Below are 20186 nucleotides of genomic sequence, written 5' to 3' on the forward strand. Positions count from 1 at the left end.
ACGTTGACGGAGGAAACAGAAGCAGAGGCAAAGAGTTACCACGCAGCCTAATGTGTGTCCTGCTAGAGAGGGCGTTAAAAAGCACTGAGAATCCGGGAGAGGCTGCTTATCAGACAGGCCTTTACCCTGGGGCCCTTAGCTTTGGACTGTAGTGGAGACAGAGTAGGAAAGGCAAGAAGCAAATGGAAAAACACAGCATAGGAACTGGAAGGCACTTTGGAGGATGGAAGAAACTCGGTGAGACTGTGGCTCAAGTTGTATGAAGTGGATTTGTGAGGATGGAGGGCCTGGATGAAGCAGACAAAACCAGCTTTGATCATTCTGGTGTTCCATTTACTACAAGCCTAGTTTTTGCCAGACAATGTCCTGGTGCCTGCATATCAAGGATGAAAGCTCCCCTTTTTTGGGTAACAGGCTATGTAAGAAAATAAGTCCCTGGTTGGGGCTGGGTATAATTTAGTTGGCGGAGTACTTGGCATGTTGAATCCCTGGGTCTGATCCCCAGCAACAACCCATAAGCTAAGAATGATAGAACACCCCTCTGATGCTAAGACCAGCGAGGTGAAGGCAAGAGGATCAGCACCTCAAGGTCATCCTCAGCTGAGTGAATTTCAGGTCAGCCTTTGATATAGACCCCGTCTAAATGAAAAGAGAAAAGAAATTCCAGCTTCCTTGCAATCTTGACATCAGTGGTGGCAGAGGGCCACCTCTGCCCCTGCCTTGGAATGGTCTCCTCATTCTCTTCTGTCTGTTGGTTCATTTTGAGCAGTAGTGTGGCTCTGTGCTGACCACCAGGGGTATGAGAGGACTGAGTCCATCTGAGCTGTTCTCAGGGACTCATTATGGTTTCTGCCTACTATAGGCTTAAGAGAATTTGTGATGTATAAGTGGGCATTTTGCTTACTACCCATCATTATCTTGTTTCCCTAGGCCTTGAGGAAATCAGCCTTACCAAATTTGGGATGGGAAGAGGATGGTAAGCATCAAGCAAATTTTCCAGGACAGAGGAGAAGCAGAAGCAGTAGCAGCAGCAGCAGCAGCAGCAGCAGCAGCAGCAGCAGCAGCAGAAAAGTTGGCCTGAACTTCCTGCAGAGCAGAAATCTCTGTGTCCCTTGATTATTCCCAGCATGGTGCTAGGCACAAAGATCCTCCAAAGATAGGACTGCGCCCATGGCTTGTCTTTATATAGCATATCACAGACTATGTGTTGAAGAAATCAGCGGAGGATGGAGCCAGAGAGAGAAGAAATAAAGAAGGTAAACACCCAGCAGGAACCTGGGCTTCACTTGGAGGAAGTGAAACTGTCTAGTTGACTTGGCTCTAAAACCAGCCACAGAGCTGTCTAAAAGGGCATGCTGTCTGGCCTGGAAAGAAACAGATCTCAGATTGTGGTCACTCTAGCCTTGAATGGTGCCCCATCTGTTGCAGCCGGGAAATGCAGGTTTCCATGGAGTGGCATAGCCGCTTACTCCACAAGTCAGTCTTGTGCTGGTGGAGGTCCCGGTGGGAAATCTGAAGTCACTCATCAGCAGTGACTCATCTGTGGCCTACTCCCAACCTCAGCTAAGTCCTGATGCAGCTTTATCAAGGTAGGGCATGAGCTTTAGGGAACCTAAGTTAATGCCTGCCTCAGCCCTCTACCCTACCTGTGGTTCTTCATAGGACAAGGGGGGTCATACACCAGAGTACTCATAGCCACACACATGCAAGATGGCTTAAGATGACAAGAGGATCAGAGAAAGAGCTATGGAGTTTCAACAAAGGAGGGAAAAACAGTACTCCCACGTGAGGCCTCCAGGTTTCCTGTAGGATGGAGAGGATGCAAGGGGAGTACATAAGCCAGGTTTTGAAGTGTTCTCCAAAATGTGGTTTGGAAGCGACAGCAGAGATAGAAATCTGGAACTGTGTGTACTGCCTTTATTCCTTTTCCGGAATGTCAGGCTTCAGTTGAGGGCCTGGGTTGGACTGCTTGATCGCGAACTTGCTCAGACGGAAACAGATGAAGGCATGCTGTGGAGGCTGCGGCTCTGAGTTCATCTCAGTTGGTGCACCCTGCACTGTGATCCAGACCAAGTCCCTGCTCTCCTCTGGCTGTGTCCTCAGGTGTACAATGGAGAGCAAGTGACTTTTTAGGACCCCACAACTATGACTCCCACGAATGCCTGATGTCATCCTTCCCGTTGTTTTTGATAAGCACCCTTGTCCTGGCCCCAGACCTCCCATGAAGAGGCAGGACACAGCTCTCCTCAAATCCATCCTTTTCCTGGAGTTCAGCCTCTGGCCAGGAAATGGAAAAGCAGGATTTCCTCTGAGGATGCTTTCCCCTGATCCAGACGGCTCCGGTTACGAGATGGGGGTGTAGGGGCATCACCCAGGCCTCCACACTCCCAGGCACTTTTTAGTGTGGGGGTTTTCTTTCACTTGGAAATGTGTGAGATGTGGAGCCAACATGGTGGCCTTCTTTCAGCCAGCATTCCTCCACAATTTCTTTGTTGGGAAAAGTAACTCTTTTTTTTTTACTGTTAAGTATATTAAACATTATTTTAAAAATGAGGGAAATCTTTTCTTATCTATACCTGGGGAAACCCTCTAGGATCTTTCAGGGTGAGACTTGACACCACTTGCTCTCATATAGAAAGCCCTTCCTCCCTCTAGACCTTTTTGGCTCTGCTCATGGATTTTTTTAATATTTATTTTATTTATTATGTATACAAAATTCTGTGTGTATGCCTGCAGGCCAGAAGAGGGCACCAGACCTCATTACAGATGGTTGTGAGCCACCATGTGGTTGCTGGGAATTGAACTCAGGACCTTTGGAAGAGCAGGCAATGCTCTTAACCTCTGAGCCATCTCTCCAGTCCCCTCATGGATTTTTTCTTGTTTTGTTTGAGACAAGGTCTGTCTAAGAAGTAGCCCTGGCTGTCCCAGAATTTGCTATGTGGACCTGCTGGTCTCAAGCTCAGAGATCTACCTGCCTCTGCCTGCCAGGTGCCGGGATTCATGGTGTGCATTACCATACCTGGCTCATGTCTTTTTGTACCAACATTTCATGCACAGTATGTCACATAGGGCTACCCTGTCATCTACAAAATCAGGGAACTAAAACCTCTAAGTTACCAACCTAGTGTTGAGTTTGGGGCACAGGAACAAGAAGCCCGTGGTTGCTGACTCCCAATGCAGCCTTTCCTACTGTTGGCTCCCCACCCTACGTCCCTTCCTCCAAAGTGGTCTGTTCACCTTGCCAATACTTTATCACAGAGAATATTTTCCATTCTCTTTCTTATTGATACCAAAAGTCTGGGAAAATGTCACTTCCCCAGAATACTCTGAAAACAGCCTCCCTCTGTTTCTCTACCACGCTGACCTTTTTCTAGCTTTACTATGTTTACCTGATTGCATCAGCCCCTCATCACTGAGCTTTGACAAGGCATGGTTGCCTTGTTGGTCATTGAGTCCAACATCTTGATCAGTACCTAGCAGGATCCACACACCTGTTGAGTACTGAGGGGGAAAGAGTGCTGGTGTAGAGGAAGGGTAGAGGGGCCGTTGCTAGAGGCTGTGGACGGACATGAGGCGGTTGCCTTTGGCTCAGTTTTAGTTGGTACATTTTATCTTCTGTAAAGAAGCCTTAAGCATGCCTGCTGTACAGGTTGTAGTGAAATACCTGGGGAAACACTTCGAAAGCAAAGTCTGCAAGTTCCAGGCAGTATCCTGAGATTGAGTGTGTAGACAAAAGACATCTCAGTCTGGGAGACTAGTAAGGGTCCTGCCCTTGTGAGGACACTTGGAGAGCAGGGATGGCGCAGATTCTGCTAACCTCGGGCCCCTGAACAGGTTCAGTGCTAGCTCAACGCTGTAATCATTAGTGGAACCCTTGCCCAAAGCTAAGGGTGCCTCCCTCAGGACACTCAATAAATGGTGGTTACTGCTCTTGGCCAGCAGGTAAGAAATCCGTTCAGAAGGAAAGTGGAGTGGGCAGCTTGGACAGTGCATTATCTATCAGACAGTAGGATCTGAATCCAGCTCCAGATCCCTGTCCAGTAGAAAGCTAGCTCTTCCCAGATTTCTCTGGCTTCAGGGGCACTTTCTTTCCCCGTGACTTCAGAACACCTAGATCTTTGACAGTAATTTACATGGATAAGTGGGACTATCTCATTCTTGAAGGTAACAATAGGAATTGCCAGAAGATTCAAAGAAGTAGGATGTGCTTGGAGCAGAGTCATGATCACACAGCATGTCCTAAAAGATAGAAGCGATCAGTGTGCCATGTTGGCTCACACCTTTAATCCCAGCACTCAGCAGGTAGGTCTCTGTGAGTTGGAGGCTAGCCTGGTCTACAATGGGAGCTCTAGGACAGCCAGGGCTGTTACACAGAGAAACCTCTAGAATCTCTGCAGCTTTGCCAGGCGGTGGTGTACTTCTTTAACCTCAGTCCTTGGGAGGCAGAGAACAGAGTAAGTCCTAAGACAGTCAGGACTGCACAGAAAAACCCTGTCTTGAAAAAACAAAACGAGGGCTGGAGAGAAGGCTCAGAGGTTAAGAGTACTGACTGTTCTTCCAGAGGTCCCGAGTTCAATTCCCAGCAATTACATGGTGGCTCACAAATCTCTAGTGGGATCTGATGCCCTCTTCTGGCATAAAGGCATACATGAAGATGGAGCACTCACACATAAAATAAATTATTAAAAACAACAAAACAAAACAAAAAGAATCTTTGCAGCTTTTACAAGACTTATGTAACATGTTTATCCCTACTTCCAAGGGACTGAGCACTGGGTAGGGGAGGACACGTGAAAAGAGCAGTCTACAGTCAATAAGCAGGGCTCTTAAGAGGTCGAGGGAGGGACTTTTGAAGGACAATGGGCCAATTGGCCAGAACTCAGACGAGTGGGTTTATCTCCCAGGAGCTGGATAATCTAAATTCCACCATTTTCTTATTCCAATTGAAATTGCACCCATGATCTTATAGACAGTAAGTCATGGGACTAGGAGATAGAAATTCTGAGAAATGCCACTTGATGGGCAAACGTCTACAGTCTTTTAGTTTCTCTTCTGCCAAAGACACCCAAGGGAATTAACTTCCCCTGTAAAGGGCTCCTTATAGAACGTTCTAGGGTAGGCTTTATCAATTGTCCTTCCTAGCAAGCACCAAGTAGAAAGAGACACTTTGTTGAAGTAATCTGTGGTCTAAACTCAGTTTTGAAAACTGCTTAAACATCTTAGCAGAAGCATTCAATCAGGTGACAAAATTAAATTCTTCCTAACTCAAGCTGCTTGTACTGTCCTAACAGACAGCTTCTTATTTGACATAAAAATGAGAGATTCACAGTAAGAGTTGTTGAGGCTGTTGATTAATCCATTAACATTTTTTCTTTTTGCTAGTTCTTTTCTTCCCCCCTTGAGACATGGTCTCTCTTTGTAGCTCCAGCTGTCCTGGACTTGCTCTGTAGATAAGGCTGGCTTAGAACCGATAGAGATCCACCTGCCTTTGCCTCCCTGGGATTAAAGGCATGGGCCACCATACCTGTTTTAATATTCTGGCCCATGCCTGTTTTCAAAGTGCAGTACAAATGGCACCCGCATTCCCTTTTTGGGTAGAACTTGAAGGCTCAATTGAAAACGAGCATTGGCAATTCTGCTAGTTACTGGAGACTCCAATTAGAACATAGAGGGAACCCGGCCGTCACTTCTGTCTATTGTGACTTGAAACTGCAGCAATGAAGGGTGGGGAAGGGGTGCTAACTGCTCCCTGGCTCCACTAACCAGCAATAGTTCTCTATTAGTATTGTCTCAGGAAGCCACAGCTGGGTTAGAAAAACATTCAGAGAACAAAAGTCTTCCTTTAAGAGCCAAACTTTAATACAAGACAACCTCATCATAACCTCAACAGAAACCTTCATCTTTAAGTGAATAAGGATATTTTTCCTTTATATTTAGAAATACCAATTTAAAACAACTTGGGGGAAGCAGAAGTAAAGAATTACTGACACACTCAACACTTGGATAGCTCTCAGGACATTATTCAGAGAAAGGCAGTAAATTTCAAAAAGTAAAATGTTTTAAAAAGATATTTTAAAAGTACAGTTTTGTTTATATAACATTTTTTAAATGATAAAAACATTCTGATGATTGGACTATCAAGGGTAGAGATTGGAGGGTTTTAGGTTACTGGAAATCGTGTGATATAATTTCATGGGTATACACAAAAAAATGCAAATCAATGGTATACCTCATGGACTCAAGTATAAAATTCAGTGCAAGAGAATTGGTGTGAGGTCCTGGGCCCAACCCCCAGCCTGCTTCTTCCCACCAAATAACAACCAAAGGCAATGAAAAGTTCTGTGGTTTAGTCAGTATCGTGCCTAAAGTCATTTTTCAGTTTTGAAACTTACTATGACCATGTAAGAAATCTTCGGGAGACACTGGGTAAAATGCATACCTGAGCCAGATGTGGAAGGCAGAAGGTGAAATCTGAAGCCAGCCTAGCCTACATACTGAGACCCTGTCTCAAAAAACCCTACAGTTGAGGATGTAGCTCAGAGGTGGGGCTCAGTAACAGAGCCCATTAGTACACGGGAGGGCCTGGGGTACAGGGGGTACATTTGAACTTGATTTGCTGCAATACCTGATCTTAGGGTTATTTTTACTTGTTTTAGGCTCGGTGACACAGAAGGAGCCCAGCCTTCCCGCTAAGCAGCCATTTCATAACTGGGTCCTATAAATGCCACTATAATCAGCTGCTAACGGGACTCGCTCTTACAGTTATTAGAAGCCCCAAAGGTCACGGCCAGTGGTGCACGCCTCTAACCCTACCCAGCACTGGGGAGGCAGAGGCAGATGGACCTCTAAGTCTGAGGCCAGTTTGGTCTACAGAGCAAGTTCCAGGACAGCCAGGGCTACGCAGAGAAACCCTGTCTTGAAAAACAAACAAACAAACAAACAAACAAGCAAAAGAGATCCCAAAGGTCTGGCTTTCTTAAGTGCTGTCAATACACACCTAGTCCTCACATCACAAAGGAGGGGCAGAGCTAAAATAACTTCGGTAACTGCCTGAGACGCTTCACATCTAAGAAGGTGCCCACTGAATTCATACTACTCAGGTGCTTTAAGGTCCCAGGAGGCTGCAAGGTCCCAGGAAAAACTGCAATGTCACTTTCGTTTTCCTTCTCAGGATGTCGAGTAAACTCTGCCTTTCCAGTCCGCAGGCTCACTGCAGCATCGGGCTTAAGATTCCTGAATGAAAAAGCAGGGTCTTCACTCAGCTGCTCCACTGCTCTTGGCTGCACAGCCTCATTTGTGATATTTCTCAACACTGGCATATCTGGGTGCGTGTCCTCAGAGCCACAGTCAGAACACTGAGCTATTTCACAGGCATTCTGGGAAGACGCTTTCTGATGGCCAAACTGCGCAGGTCTGCATGCAGGATCCACCTCACTGTCTGTGTGGCCGGAGGACTCTTCATCCTCACTGCTGTCGTTGCTTCCTAAGAGCCCATATCTCTTCATGTACTTCTTGGTTGCAAATGACATGTTGCTTGGTGAAACTAAGCTAAGGCCAACCTTGCTTTTGTCTGAATTCATATGTAGAAGGCCAAAAGATGGGTCACAGTTATTTTGGTTTGATCGCGCGAGAGACAGTTGCGACAGCTGATTTTCATTCAAGTATTTCAGAGCTATTGCATTTGCCTCCATGCTCAAATCCACGCCAGCGGGGCTGAAGCCGCTCATGCCAACATTAGCAAATGACATGTAGTTTAATCCAGAGATCACTGCTTCCGGGCTGATGCATGCCAGAACACTGCAAGACACAAAGAGTAAGGCAGCTTTTAACCTTATTATTTTAAGTAGCAAGAGTTTCATTCTGCAAAAGTAACAAAGGTTTCAGCTTTAAGCTTACTGGGGCTTTTTTACTGGCTACCCAGACTTAAGTCCTCATGGGCAGACAGACACACATTCAGGGTACTCATTATAACTGGGAGGTAACCCCTATTCACAGACTGAATGCAGACTACTGGCTGGCCAGTTCAGTGTTTTACACTGACAGCATGCACAGAGGATGACTATCATGAACGCATTACCAAGCCAGGTGTGGTGCTGCAGGCCTGCTATCCCAGACCTCGGGGAGCTGAGGTGGGATAATCAGTTCAAGATTGGGCTACAGAAAAACCTGTCAAAAAGTATAACAAAACAGAAGGCAAAAACAGAAAGAAAGAAACAAAGAAAAGAAAGAGAGTGAGAAAATACATTATTACATTATCTAATAGTTACCCACTAATGGGGTATTAATCATGCCTGTAATCAGGAAGAGGCTGAGGCAAGAGAACAATGAACCTGGGCTGCATAATGAGTTGCTCAAATAAACACAGCTGTGCATAGAAAGCATGGGAAACTTGTGGATTCCAAAGGGTATATGTAGTTTTTTTCTCATGCTTTTTTCCTTAAAGATTTATTTTAATTTTATGTGTATGAATGTTTTGTCTGTGAGTATATATGTGTATCACATTGTGCCTGGTACTCTAGGCCAGAAGAGAGCACTGGATCTCCTAGAACTGGAGAAAATGTGAAAACATGGTCACAGATGTCCAGAAATAAAACTGTCAGGGTTTCTGAGATGGCTCCCTTGGTGAAGGCACTTACTGCTGAACCTAATGACCACACGGCGGAAGAAGAGAACTGACTCCAAGCTGTTCCCTGGTCACATACACACCAGCACACACAAACACACACACGGGGGGGGGGGGGGGGGATAGAAAATGAGCAAATAAATAAATAAAAATAAGTAAATAAATGTATTTTTTTAAAAAATGAAAACCTTCAAAAATGTTAGCTTCATTCTCCTGTAATACTGACAAGTATTAAAATAAATATAAATATTTGGCAAGCAATGGTAAGACATCTATTATTATAACTTTAATTTGAACAAGTACTTGCAGAATGATATTTATTTAGTATCGATTTAAATTGTACAGAAGATTTGACCTAAAAGTCCAGTGAGAAAGGATGAAGGTTCAGTATCTTACAGTACATGTGCAAAACAGAGTATTATACAGCTATCAAAAACATGAGAAAGGGGCTGGAAGATGGGTCAGTGGTCAGAGCATTTGCTGCTCTTCCAGGGACCCAGTTCAGTTCCCAGCCCTCACCTAAATATCTGTTCTAGAAGAATACAAAATAAATGCTTAAAGTAACCATGAATGATACAGACTGAAGAGTCTGAGGGAACAGGAGCTTTTGTATTTTATCTTATATTGCCCCATACTGCTTTAAAAACAACAACAACAAAAAAAAAAAAAAAAACAAAAAAACCACTTGTTTTTTAAACTAGGAAATTTTTGTTAGTTTTCTAGCAACAAAAGTAATTATCAGAAAATTTACTAGCTTATTTATTAATTTCCAGATTTCATCCTTGTTGTGGAATATTGCTTTAATTAGGCAAAGCTGTGTTACATTTGTTTAACCACGTGAAGGTGTGTTGCTGTTTTACCTTGCCTGGCTGAGGCACCTGACTGTTCTAATAAAAAGCTGAACAGGTGGGGCTGGTGGACAGAGGGAATAAGTAGGAGGAGAGAATGAGGGAGAAAGAAAGGGAGACCCACAGGGTCAGTCAACCAGGCAGCTCCAGTCAGACATGGAGTAGGACAAACAGAATGAAAGGTAAAAAGTCCCGAGGCAAAATGCAGATGAAGAGAAACAGGTTAATTTTAACTTAAGTTATAAGAGCGAATGGGACAAGGATAAGGCCGAGCATTCATAACTAATAAGTCTCCGTGCCATGATTTGGGGGCTGGTTGGTGGCCCAAGAGAAAACCCGCTACATAACCTCTTTTTAACAGGTGTGTATATGCTGAGGTTGTCTCTGGTAAAGCAGAATCTAGACAGAAGTGTCTAACAGTTGACTGCACACTGCCAAAGGAATGCCCATGCTTTCTACCAGCAGTGTGTACGGCTGAACACCGGGAACTGGCGCATCTCCACTACCTCCAGGGAGACTTTCAGACTGCCAATAAAACTCACTTCTCTTTTCCAGTATTCTGCTGACAACTTTATCTAGGAAAGATAGCACTAAAAGAATAAATCAATAGAGCAACCATCCTCAAGTGACTTTTCTATGTCACCTCATCCCACTAGAAGACTGGAAAATATAAAGATGATATTTGCATTCCAGTATAGCGGGCTCTCAACATATGACAAACCAGCGGACCGAGGGGCAGCACACGCCCTCCAGGACTGCGGAAACACATGCATTCATCCTTTAAAACTCAAGTTACCTGGCATGGTCCACTTTCTGGGCATTTTTCTTCACTTTGGTGGGGGAATCAATTTTCACTCCCAGGCTCCTTAGCTGTTTAATAGTTGCACTGAGCACACAGTCTCTGTCTACCAGTCCTGAATTGTGCTTTTTTTTTCTTACATGGTGAGTATTTTGGGTCTTGGTGCATTCATGGTTGATAACTACTGCTTTGGTAGGTGGTTGGTCAATTTCTTGGGAGGAGTTATTTAGTAGGTGGTTCACTTTACCCTGTGGAAAGAAAAAGAATAAAAATTAAAAGGATAAAAACTAAAAAATTTAAAAATCACTAACAATCTTAAGGTCTTTTAAAAAATAATTTACTCATTAATTTATATGTATGTCTGTGTGCGCATGGGCGCCTTCAAAGGTGGACTGTCAGTGGGTATGAGCCTCCTGACCTGGTGGTGCTGGGAACCAACCTCCAGTCCTCTCAGAGAGCAAGCTTTCTCAACTGCCAAGCCCCCTTTCTAGCCCTCAACCTTAAGATTTTAGGATAATGCCACAAGGAAGGCTAAATATTATCTTGTCAATTTCTATAAAGTGTCTAGTATACTTGCAATTATACAAGTTTCTTTGTCTTTTCTTTCTTCCTTCCTTTTTTTTTTTTGAGACAAAATTTCAAGGCGGACCTTGAGCTCATAGAGATCTACCCCCTCTGCCCACTGAGTGCTGGGATTACAAGAATAAGCCACCACAGCAGCTGGCTTTTTGTTTACTTTTAAATAGGAGCCCATCCTAATGATTTTGTCCGATCTTACAGGAAAGAGGAGATCCACTTAAAAGCCAACCATGAAGACGGGAGTGAGGGATGAACATGAAACCTATATGAAGTTATTTATTTATTTTGATTTTTTTAAAGGTTTATTTATTTATTATGTATACAACATTCTGCCTCCATGCCAGAAGAGGGCGCCAGATCTCATTACAGATGGTTGTGAGCCACCATGCAGTTGCTGGGAAATGAACTCAGGACCTTTGGAAGAGCAGGCGGTGCTCTTAACCACTGAGCCATCTCTCCAGCCCCTATTTATTTTGATTTTTTGAGACAACTATATAACTCTGGCTATCCTGGAACTCACTATATAGACCAGGCTAGCCAAAAACTCAAAGAGATCCACTGGACTCTTGCCTTCCAAGTGCTGGGATTAAAGGAGTGCACCACCACACTTGGTTTGTATAAAATTCTTAAAGAATGAAGTAAAAAATTATTAACAAATAACAAGTCTAGGAGTTGACACCTATAATCTGTCTTCAGGAAGCTGAGACAGGAGTCACAAGATCAAGGTCATCTTGCAGAATATAGTAAAACCCTGTCCTCTGGCCTCAAAATTTACAATAAAACAAAAAGGCAAAATAAAAAATTTTCTAATATACTTAAATCACGCACTTGCAAGTTGGCAATATGCCTCTTCAGGTTATAAGACAGACTTTCTTGTTGATTTTGCAGTTAGGCTCTTTTTCACATTTTATAAAACACCAGTGACTTAAGGTACCCTGAATTCATGACATTCGAGCTAGCATACAGCTAGCACTAGTTTAGGACCCAGCGGGCAAACATCACATACAGTGTGCTGATGACTATGCAGAACTTCACTCATATATGTTACCTAATCATCAGCTGCAAACAGGGAAACAAAACATTCCAAGTCTCCCAGCTGGGAGTGAACCTTCAGAACCCACTCACAGCCGGGTGGTGGCGGTGTGCGCCTTTAATCCCAGTACTCGGGACGTAGAGACAGGTGAATCTCTGTGAGTTTGAGGCCAGTCTAGTCTACAAAGTGAGTTCTAGGATAGCCAGAGCTGTTACACACAGAGAAACCCTGTCTCGAAAAACAAAACAAAAAACAAAAAAAGAAAGAAAAGAAAAAAGAACCCACTCACCTTCTAAGTTAGCTAAAAAGATCTATTTATTCTGTTTTGCTTTACTATACTTCTCAACCCATCACGCTTGTCACTGGTGTCCCTGTTAGAATTTCCCCTCTGTTCTCAAAGGCACAGACTACACTGCTAGAATACCTACTTAGCTTAGTCTCCTTTCTTAAACTAAGCTAAATTTTTATTAATTATCTGCTTACCTGAACTAAAATTAGTTAATAGTATCATAAATATTCCACTATTTTCAAATTCCTCACGAACTTAAGTTGCTTGTCGTTTATCCCCTACTTCCAACTATAGAAGGAATTTAGCAGAATAGTAACACATATTTTTAAAATAAATATTGCTTTTTTTTCTAAGTATCTAATGACTACAAAGCTTATAGTTATCAAAATTTATGAAAAGCTGAAAAATTACATATTGTTAAATATGTCTAAAGTGATTCTATTTCAAGGTTTCAATCAATTTAAACCTAGGAAAAGCTTAACGAGTATTTCCTCTATTAAATAGCCACCTCACAAAAGATGAAATGGGCTACACTTACCAACAAGTCCTGGTAAATTTTCTGGTTATCTAGAAAGTCAGGCTCAATTTTCGGTCCTTCTGGTGGTGAGTCAGCGCTGCTACTGGCTCCCTCTGTTGGCTCAGTCTGTAAGCACATGCTCACACTCTCGGCCAGCAAAGCATTTGGGAAGAACACAGGCACATCAGGTTCTTTGCTCTGCTCTGAAGTATTGCTGGAAAGGACGCGTAGGGAAGAAAGTAGTAAGACCTAAGCAGCACTTGGTTTGTATATTGAACTTTTGTGTTTGTTCATTTGTTTGTTTTTTTGAGACAGGGTTTCTCTGTGTAGCTCTGGCTGTCTTGGAACTTGCACTGTAGACCAGACTGGCCTCAAACCCAGAGATCTGCCTGCCTCTGCCTCCTGGGTGCTGGGATTAAAGGTGTGTGCCACCACTCCTACCACTGCCCAGCTGTATATTCAATTCTTAGCAAGGCAAATAAATATCGTCTTGACAGGCTTCTCATAAACCAGACCACAGTACTGTTTTATTAAGTTACCTGTTACCAATTTATTAAGTTATGTTGTCCCAATTAAGATGACTTTCATTGAAGGCCAGAAACAAGGTGATATCTTCTACATTAGATGCAGCAAAACCTTTTAGTATATCTAAACATTTTAAATATATAATTTGCTCACTTCGAACTTTAAAATAAAATTGATCCTTGTCAACTCAAGGTTCACACACCACAATTATTAATCACATTATTTAGTTGATAGCATTTCTTCTTTATGCTTTAACTTTATTTAGAGCATTTATCACCTTCAAAATTAAAAAAATAAAATGTCTGGAAGAAGCATTATAAGCTCATTTCTTGTTAGCACACTAGCCTGTGGCTCTTGCAGAAAACAGAAAAAAGCAGCTAGATATGGTGGCACAGGACTGGAACTTTTAATTATTTAATTGTGTTTGTATGTCTTTGTGAGTTTATATGCACCATGTACATGCAGGGGTTCAAGGGGGCCAGAGGAGGTAAAGCCCAAGGAACTAGAATTCTAGATATTGTTAGATGTCTGAGCTAGGAAAAAAACCAGGGTCTTTGCAAGTTCAGTTAGTGTTCTTAACTCCTGAGACACCAAAGAGTTATTTTTACATTACGTGTATATGTGTGTATTGGTATGTGCATGTGTGTATGGGCACCTGTGGACGTGAGAGCCACCACTGGATCCTCCTGTGGCTGGAGTTACAGACCCTTGTGAACTGCCTGACATGGGTGCTGGGAACCAAATTCAGATCCTTGAGAAAGCAGTAAGAATTTTTAAATTCTCAGCCATCTCTCCAACCCCCATGGGTGTAGTCCTGTCCCATAGGAGACAGAAACAAGAGAATCTTGAGTTCCAGGTGGCTAACAACCATCCCAAGATAAAATCAGAGTTGTTTCTGGCAGTGTTTGCCCATTGTCTATCATGTGACCTCACTTAGGTCTTTGTTCTGGACACATCACACACACTTTGCATTGTGCACACTCGTCACACCTTGTTACTTCAATGGAAGCTGTTGAAATGCTGTGGCTCAGACCCAAGATTACTGTATGTCATAAACTACAGTGTTTGTATTGTATATACAAGGTTTTCTGTTCCTATAGAAACATAATGGTTTAAACAAAGACTTTTCTTATTATCCTTCTTCAACGTGTAAGTATTAAATTAGTATATTTTTGGATTGTATTGTGTTGAAGAGTTGATTTTGAAATGGCCCTAAATATATTTGTCATTTTATATTATATGTTTATGTGCAGTGGTGTTCTCAGCACTGACCATTAAAAATCAAAAGACTCAACTCTTAAACATGTTGAGGATATGTTGGGCATGGTAGTTCATACCTTTAATCCCAGTGGATCTCTGAGCTCAAGGCCAATCTGGTCTATAAATTAAGTTCCAGGATAGCCAGGGCTACACAGAGAAACCTGTCTAAAAAAAAAAAGTTGAAGATTCTGTCTTCTATAGTATCAACTATTCTGCTCAAACCAGAGTGTGCTCATAATCAATGGGCTACACTGTGTGCTCAAGAATTTAAAAAGATTTAGCTGGGTGTCAAAACTAGTAAATAAAAATAAAAGCTGGAAAAAATGACATGGAAAAACTTTAAACCTCAAAAAATGTAAGATGAAAACAAAAATGTAACGTTAAAAATATGTTAGTGCATCCAAAAGCACCCGAAGCATGGCTTCATAGAACTGCTGTAAATAGATGCCGTATACCGTCACTTTCCATTGGGAAAGAGTAATCAATAACCAATTAAGCTGCACAGCCAACAAACTTATCTTCAGAGACTGCTCCAACACCACACAGACCGATCAAGCAGATGTTCAAGGGGGCCCAGAGCACAGGGAGCTAAGTGCCACCAATGAATACTCAGCAGCGAAAGCCACAGCACAAGCCAGCAGTCAGCCAGGGTGCAGAGAAACACAAGTCCACTGTGCACGGAGCTGGAAATGATTTCTTTTTAGGACAGGGTCTTTCTATTTAGTTTGTGCTGGCCTGTTCTCATGACTGTCTTGCCTCCTATTCTAAGTGCCACCATATTTGGCCTAGAGATAGTATTGATTCTAAATCAATATATTATATGCTGAAAAAAGGGGACTAGATCTACATCTTGTTAGGTGTTACAATCAATAAAGCTGATTAATTGTTCTGAAAAAGCAATTAGCCTCAGACTATCAGTTAAATTAGTTCCTTTTCTGAAGTTAGAAACTATCAAAGGATTGGAGATTTTCAGATTTCCAATCTAGAAAGTATTCAGTATTAGTTACAGAATTAAGTAAAAGAAGGGGCTGGAGAGATAGGTTAGTGGTTAAGAGCACTGGCTGCTCTTCCCTGGAAGACCTGGGTTTGGTTCCCAGCACCCACACGACAGCTCACAATCATCTGTAGCTTAAATTCCAGAGGACCTGCTGATAATGCTCTTGTACACTGTAAAGATTTGTCACTCATATAGGTAATAAAACACTGCTTGGCCAGTAGCCAGACAAGAAATATAGGCGGGACAACTAGACTAGGAGAATTCTGGGAAGAGGAAAGGGAGAGAGGCAGTCACTGGCCAGACGCAGAAGCAGCGAGAGAATACCTCACAAGAAAAGGTACCAAGCCATGTGGCTAAACACAAATAAGAATTATGGGTTAAGCTGGGCATGGTGGCACACGCCTTTAATCCCAGCACTCAGGAGGCAGAGGCAGGCGGATCTTTGTGAGTCCGAGGCCAGTCTGGTCTACAAAAGCTAGTTCCAGGATAGGTTCCAAAGCTACAGAGAAACCTTGTCTCTAAAAACCAAAATAAATAAATGTTATGGGTTAATTTAAGTTGCAAGGGCTAGTTAGTAATAAGCCTGAGCAATAGGGAAACAGTTTATAATTAATATAAGCCTCTGTGTGTTTATTCAGGATTGAACAGCTGTGGGACCAGGTGGGACAGAAACGTCTGTCTACAAGGATTCGATGCCCCTTCTAACCTCTGCAAGCATATGATGCACATACATACATGCAGGTAAAACATTCACTTATAAAAATTAATTAATTAAAAAAGAGAATTAATTCAAGACAGATAAAAGGTAAATCACGGTTCATTCTTTGAGTTTCTAACATTTTTTGAAATAAAATGTATACAGACTTGGGGCTTTTTCTGTCAGGAAACATTTATTTAGAAGCTAACATGAGTTGGACGTGGTAGTGTATACCTATAATCCCAACCCTCAGGAGGCTGAGACAGGAGGATCACGAGTTCAAAGCCAACTTGTGCTACATATCAAGTTCTAGGTCAGCTGAACTGAATAAACGAATGAATTACTAATATGGGGAGATATTATGTTAAAGACAGAGAAATAAATATGACCCAGGAATTCAATTTTGCGGGGGAGATGTATGCAAAAGGTTTTTAAATAAACCGCTACTCATATGAACCTTTAATTTAAAACCTTTGATTTAAAACAGTGTTATAAAATAAAAACACATTTCTCTTAGCTTTTTAGAAGTACATATTCATGGATTTAACTATTACATAATCAATAGTTTAGAATACTAATTAGTATCACAAGGCTTTTAACGTGAAAAAAAATCTGCTGCTTGTCCCATGCTATTTCAAAGAACACTTGCTATATTTTGCCAAATTTACTGAGTATCTAAATTTCTCTAATTTAGTAGAAAATTTCATAATGGAAAAACTTCAAATAAGTGAAAATTGTTTAACACTATATACAGTGTTTTGAAATTTACCATTTTAGCCCTTGGTGTTGGTGCATGCCTTTAATTCTAGAACTCAGCAGGCAGAGGCAGGTGGATCTCAGTGAGTTCAAGGCCAGCCTGGTCTACAAAGTGAGTTCCAGGACACCCAGGACTGTTACACAGAGAAACCCTGTCTTGAAAAACAAAACAAAACAAAACCAGCAAAAATTACCATCTTATCAATTCTGTTTTGTTTCTGTATTTAGTCAGTTCATTTATTATTTTGAAGCAAACATATAAAATGATATTTTATATGTAAGTATTGAGTTGTCACTTTCAAATATAATTGCACTGCCACTTGGAACCCTGTATTATCAGACTCTCTGAGGTAAGGTCTGAGTACAGAGAATGCTGAAGCTTTCTTTGGATGTTGTGATTCATTCAGATTAATATGTCCAGATGCTGAATATAGTTGAAGAAAGTTGAAAATTCTCTATTATACTGACACTTATTACACAGACATTAATGAAAATACAGTAAATATATGAATCTCTCAAAGAGGAAGAAAATGTACACATTGGTGACTAAAATAAATAATAGTGATTTCTGTATTTCAGAATTACAGAGCACATTTTAAACGTTTTCACCACAAAAAGTATATGAGGTCATAATTTTGATTGCCAGATTTATGTATTCTATACTATGTATATAAGTGTAGAAATCCCATCCTAAGCTAGGCAAAGGGGCATGGACCTTTAATCCCAGCACTCAGGAGGCAGATATAGGTAGATCTCTGTGAGTTCAAGGCCAGTCTATACATAATGAGGTCCAGGACAGCCAGGGTTACATAGGGACCCAGTCTCAAACAAAAAACAACCAACCCCGCCCCCAAAAAAATACACACAACCCCCAAATATAAAATATATTCAATCCTTAGCACTGCAAAAAAGAAATATGTGTGTGTGTGTGTGTGTGTGTGTGTGTAGGGTGAAACAGTTAATGAAAGGCTCTTACTTAGATTCAGGAAGCAGATGATTAAACTCTTCCACAGCAACGGTGCTTTCTTCAAAACTGGGAATGTCAACTGCTTTTAATGAAGATGCGCTACCAGGAGGACTTGCCGCTTCATTATTAATATCAACAGAAAAGTTCATGTCCTCACTGGAAATCTTGGTGTCATCTTGCTTTAGCTGTGAGTGGGGCTCCTGATGATTACCGTCTGCATTCCAAAACAAGCTAGCACCTGGAGGTCAAATGAGTTCAGATACTAGAACAAAGATTCAACTAGAAAAAATAAATGTAAAAGCTTGTAAAGACTATCTAGTTATCTTAACAAAATTACACTCTTTCAAATTACATTAAAAAGAAATGCCACAAAGAGAAAGAGGTAAAAGGCAGGAAGAGAGAAAACCAGTGGCAAAGGGAAAGGGAATATCCTGTATCCTGCTTGCTCGAGAGGAGTCTCTCTCTGCACTCAAGAAGCTGAGGCAGGAGGATCTTGGATGGAGGGCAGCCTGGTCTATGTAGCAAGTTCAAGGCCAATGTGGGTTACATTAGTGGTAGTCTGTCTCAAAGTAAAATGGAAATACCTCAGGAGAAAAGAGTACACATGCAGAAGAAAGATCTGTAAATTCACAGGTTTTCTGGTTTGACCCTAAGTAGAGTGTGCTAAGAAACTGTGCTAGAGGTGTACAAGGCACACACTGGCAGGCAGGTATTTAAAAATCAAGTGCTTTGGGGATAAGGAGACAGATCAGTGTGTGAACTGCTTGCACAAGGACCTGAATTTGGATCCTGAATACCCATGTAAATGCCACCTGCTGGCCAGCAGCCTACCTGAAACGGCAAGTTTCGGGTCTAAGAAAGACTCTGTCTCAAAAAATAAAGCAGAGAAGCAAATGAGAGGACAGACTGCTGTCAACTTCTGGCATCTATGCCCACAAGGTTCAGCACACCTGTACACACACGTGCACACATGCACATAAAACACATACATGCTTAAACCAAAAACAAACACCCAGTGCTTCTCTAACATAATGAGCCATTTGTACATGCTTTCCGAGCCAACCTACATACTATTCATTTATACTTTGTTACATAAACTCACTTTATTTTTGCCTGGCTTCACTATTTCTGTGAAGTCACAGGTTTGGTATGCTAGTCATTCCTTTTCTATTACACATAAGAAAAATTAATTAGGGCTAGAAAACAGGCTCACTGGTTAAGGGCACTTGTTCTTGCAGAAGACACGGGACTGGTTCCCAGCACTCATATGGTGATTCACAACCATCCTTAACTCCAGTTCCACAGGATTTAACGACCTCTTCTGACCCCTGCCAGCATCAGACATCTAGCTGGCGAACATACATATATACACACAGGTAAAAAAAAGTCATACACATAAATAAAAAAAATAGATTTACAAAAATAAGATGCTCATCTGTACACTACCTCAAATAATCTTTTGTACCATGATACATGTAACTTTTAATGCAATGGTTTCAAGAAATAAAAAAAATGTAAGTTGAAATGGTTTCTTCCTTTCCTTTCCTTTTATTTTTGATACAAAGTACAGAGTCCAACCTGGCCACAAACTCAAGACTCTCCACAGCACTAGGACTATGGGCATGTACCACCATGAAAACATTTTCCACTCTGAGTGACTTTATGAGATAAATCATTAAGATCAAGGATTAACTTTGTACTCATATTTTTTTTTGGAAAAAAGCATTTTAAAAAGTTGCACTAGGTCCTGCTTATTCTATTACCTTTAGATTAAGTATACAAAAAATAAATAAGCTTCTAAAAGTCTCTTAGTTCAAATGACTATTAATTTGTTTTAGAACTGGGCAGTGGTTGTGCATGCCTTTAATCCCAGCACTTGGGAGGTAGAGCCAGGTGAATATCTGCGAGTTTGAGGCCAGCCTGGTCTACAGAGTGTTCCAAGACAGCCAGGGATACACAAAGAAATTCTGTCTTGAAAAAACCAAAACCAAACCAACCAAAAAGTTTATAAGACAGAAAAACACTACACTTTCTCCCCTTTGGTATATGTGAGTGTGGACATGTGTGTATGCAGGTGTGAACACATATGTACAAATACATATGGATAGCAGAGGTCCCTGTCAGGTGTCCTTCTCCACCACTCTCCACCCTGTATTTTGAGAACTGAACCTACAGTTCACGGGCTGGGCAAGACTCGTCAGCCAGAGAGCCCCAGGGGTCCTCCTGTCTCAGCCTCCCCAGGACTAGGATTACAGATGTAATTACTGCACCTGGCTTTTTACTTGGGGGCTGAACT

At 41.8% G+C, this 20186-nt stretch overlaps 1 protein-coding gene across 1 annotated transcript in view; it reads right to left on the minus strand.

The window, feature by feature from the left end:
- Positions 1 to 6988: 6988 nt before the first annotated feature.
- Stil (STIL centriolar assembly protein) overlaps positions 6989 to 20186 on the minus strand; it is a 49472-nt gene continuing 36274 nt past the window's right edge. The window contains exons 14-17 of the mRNA XM_038334222.1: positions 17900 to 18128; positions 12710 to 12902; positions 10268 to 10518; positions 6989 to 7797 (exon numbers count right to left, since the gene is read on the minus strand). Of these exons, the coding sequence (XP_038190150.1) occupies positions 7029 to 7797; positions 10268 to 10518; positions 12710 to 12902; positions 17900 to 18128 (1442 nt within the window). The 3' untranslated portion in view covers positions 6989 to 7028. The remainder of the gene's footprint in view (positions 7798 to 10267; positions 10519 to 12709; positions 12903 to 17899; positions 18129 to 20186) is intronic.

The sequence above is a fragment of the Arvicola amphibius genome, chromosome 6, assembly GCF_903992535.2.
Source record: "Arvicola amphibius chromosome 6, mArvAmp1.2, whole genome shotgun sequence".
NCBI lineage: Eukaryota > Metazoa > Chordata > Mammalia > Rodentia > Cricetidae > Arvicola > Arvicola amphibius.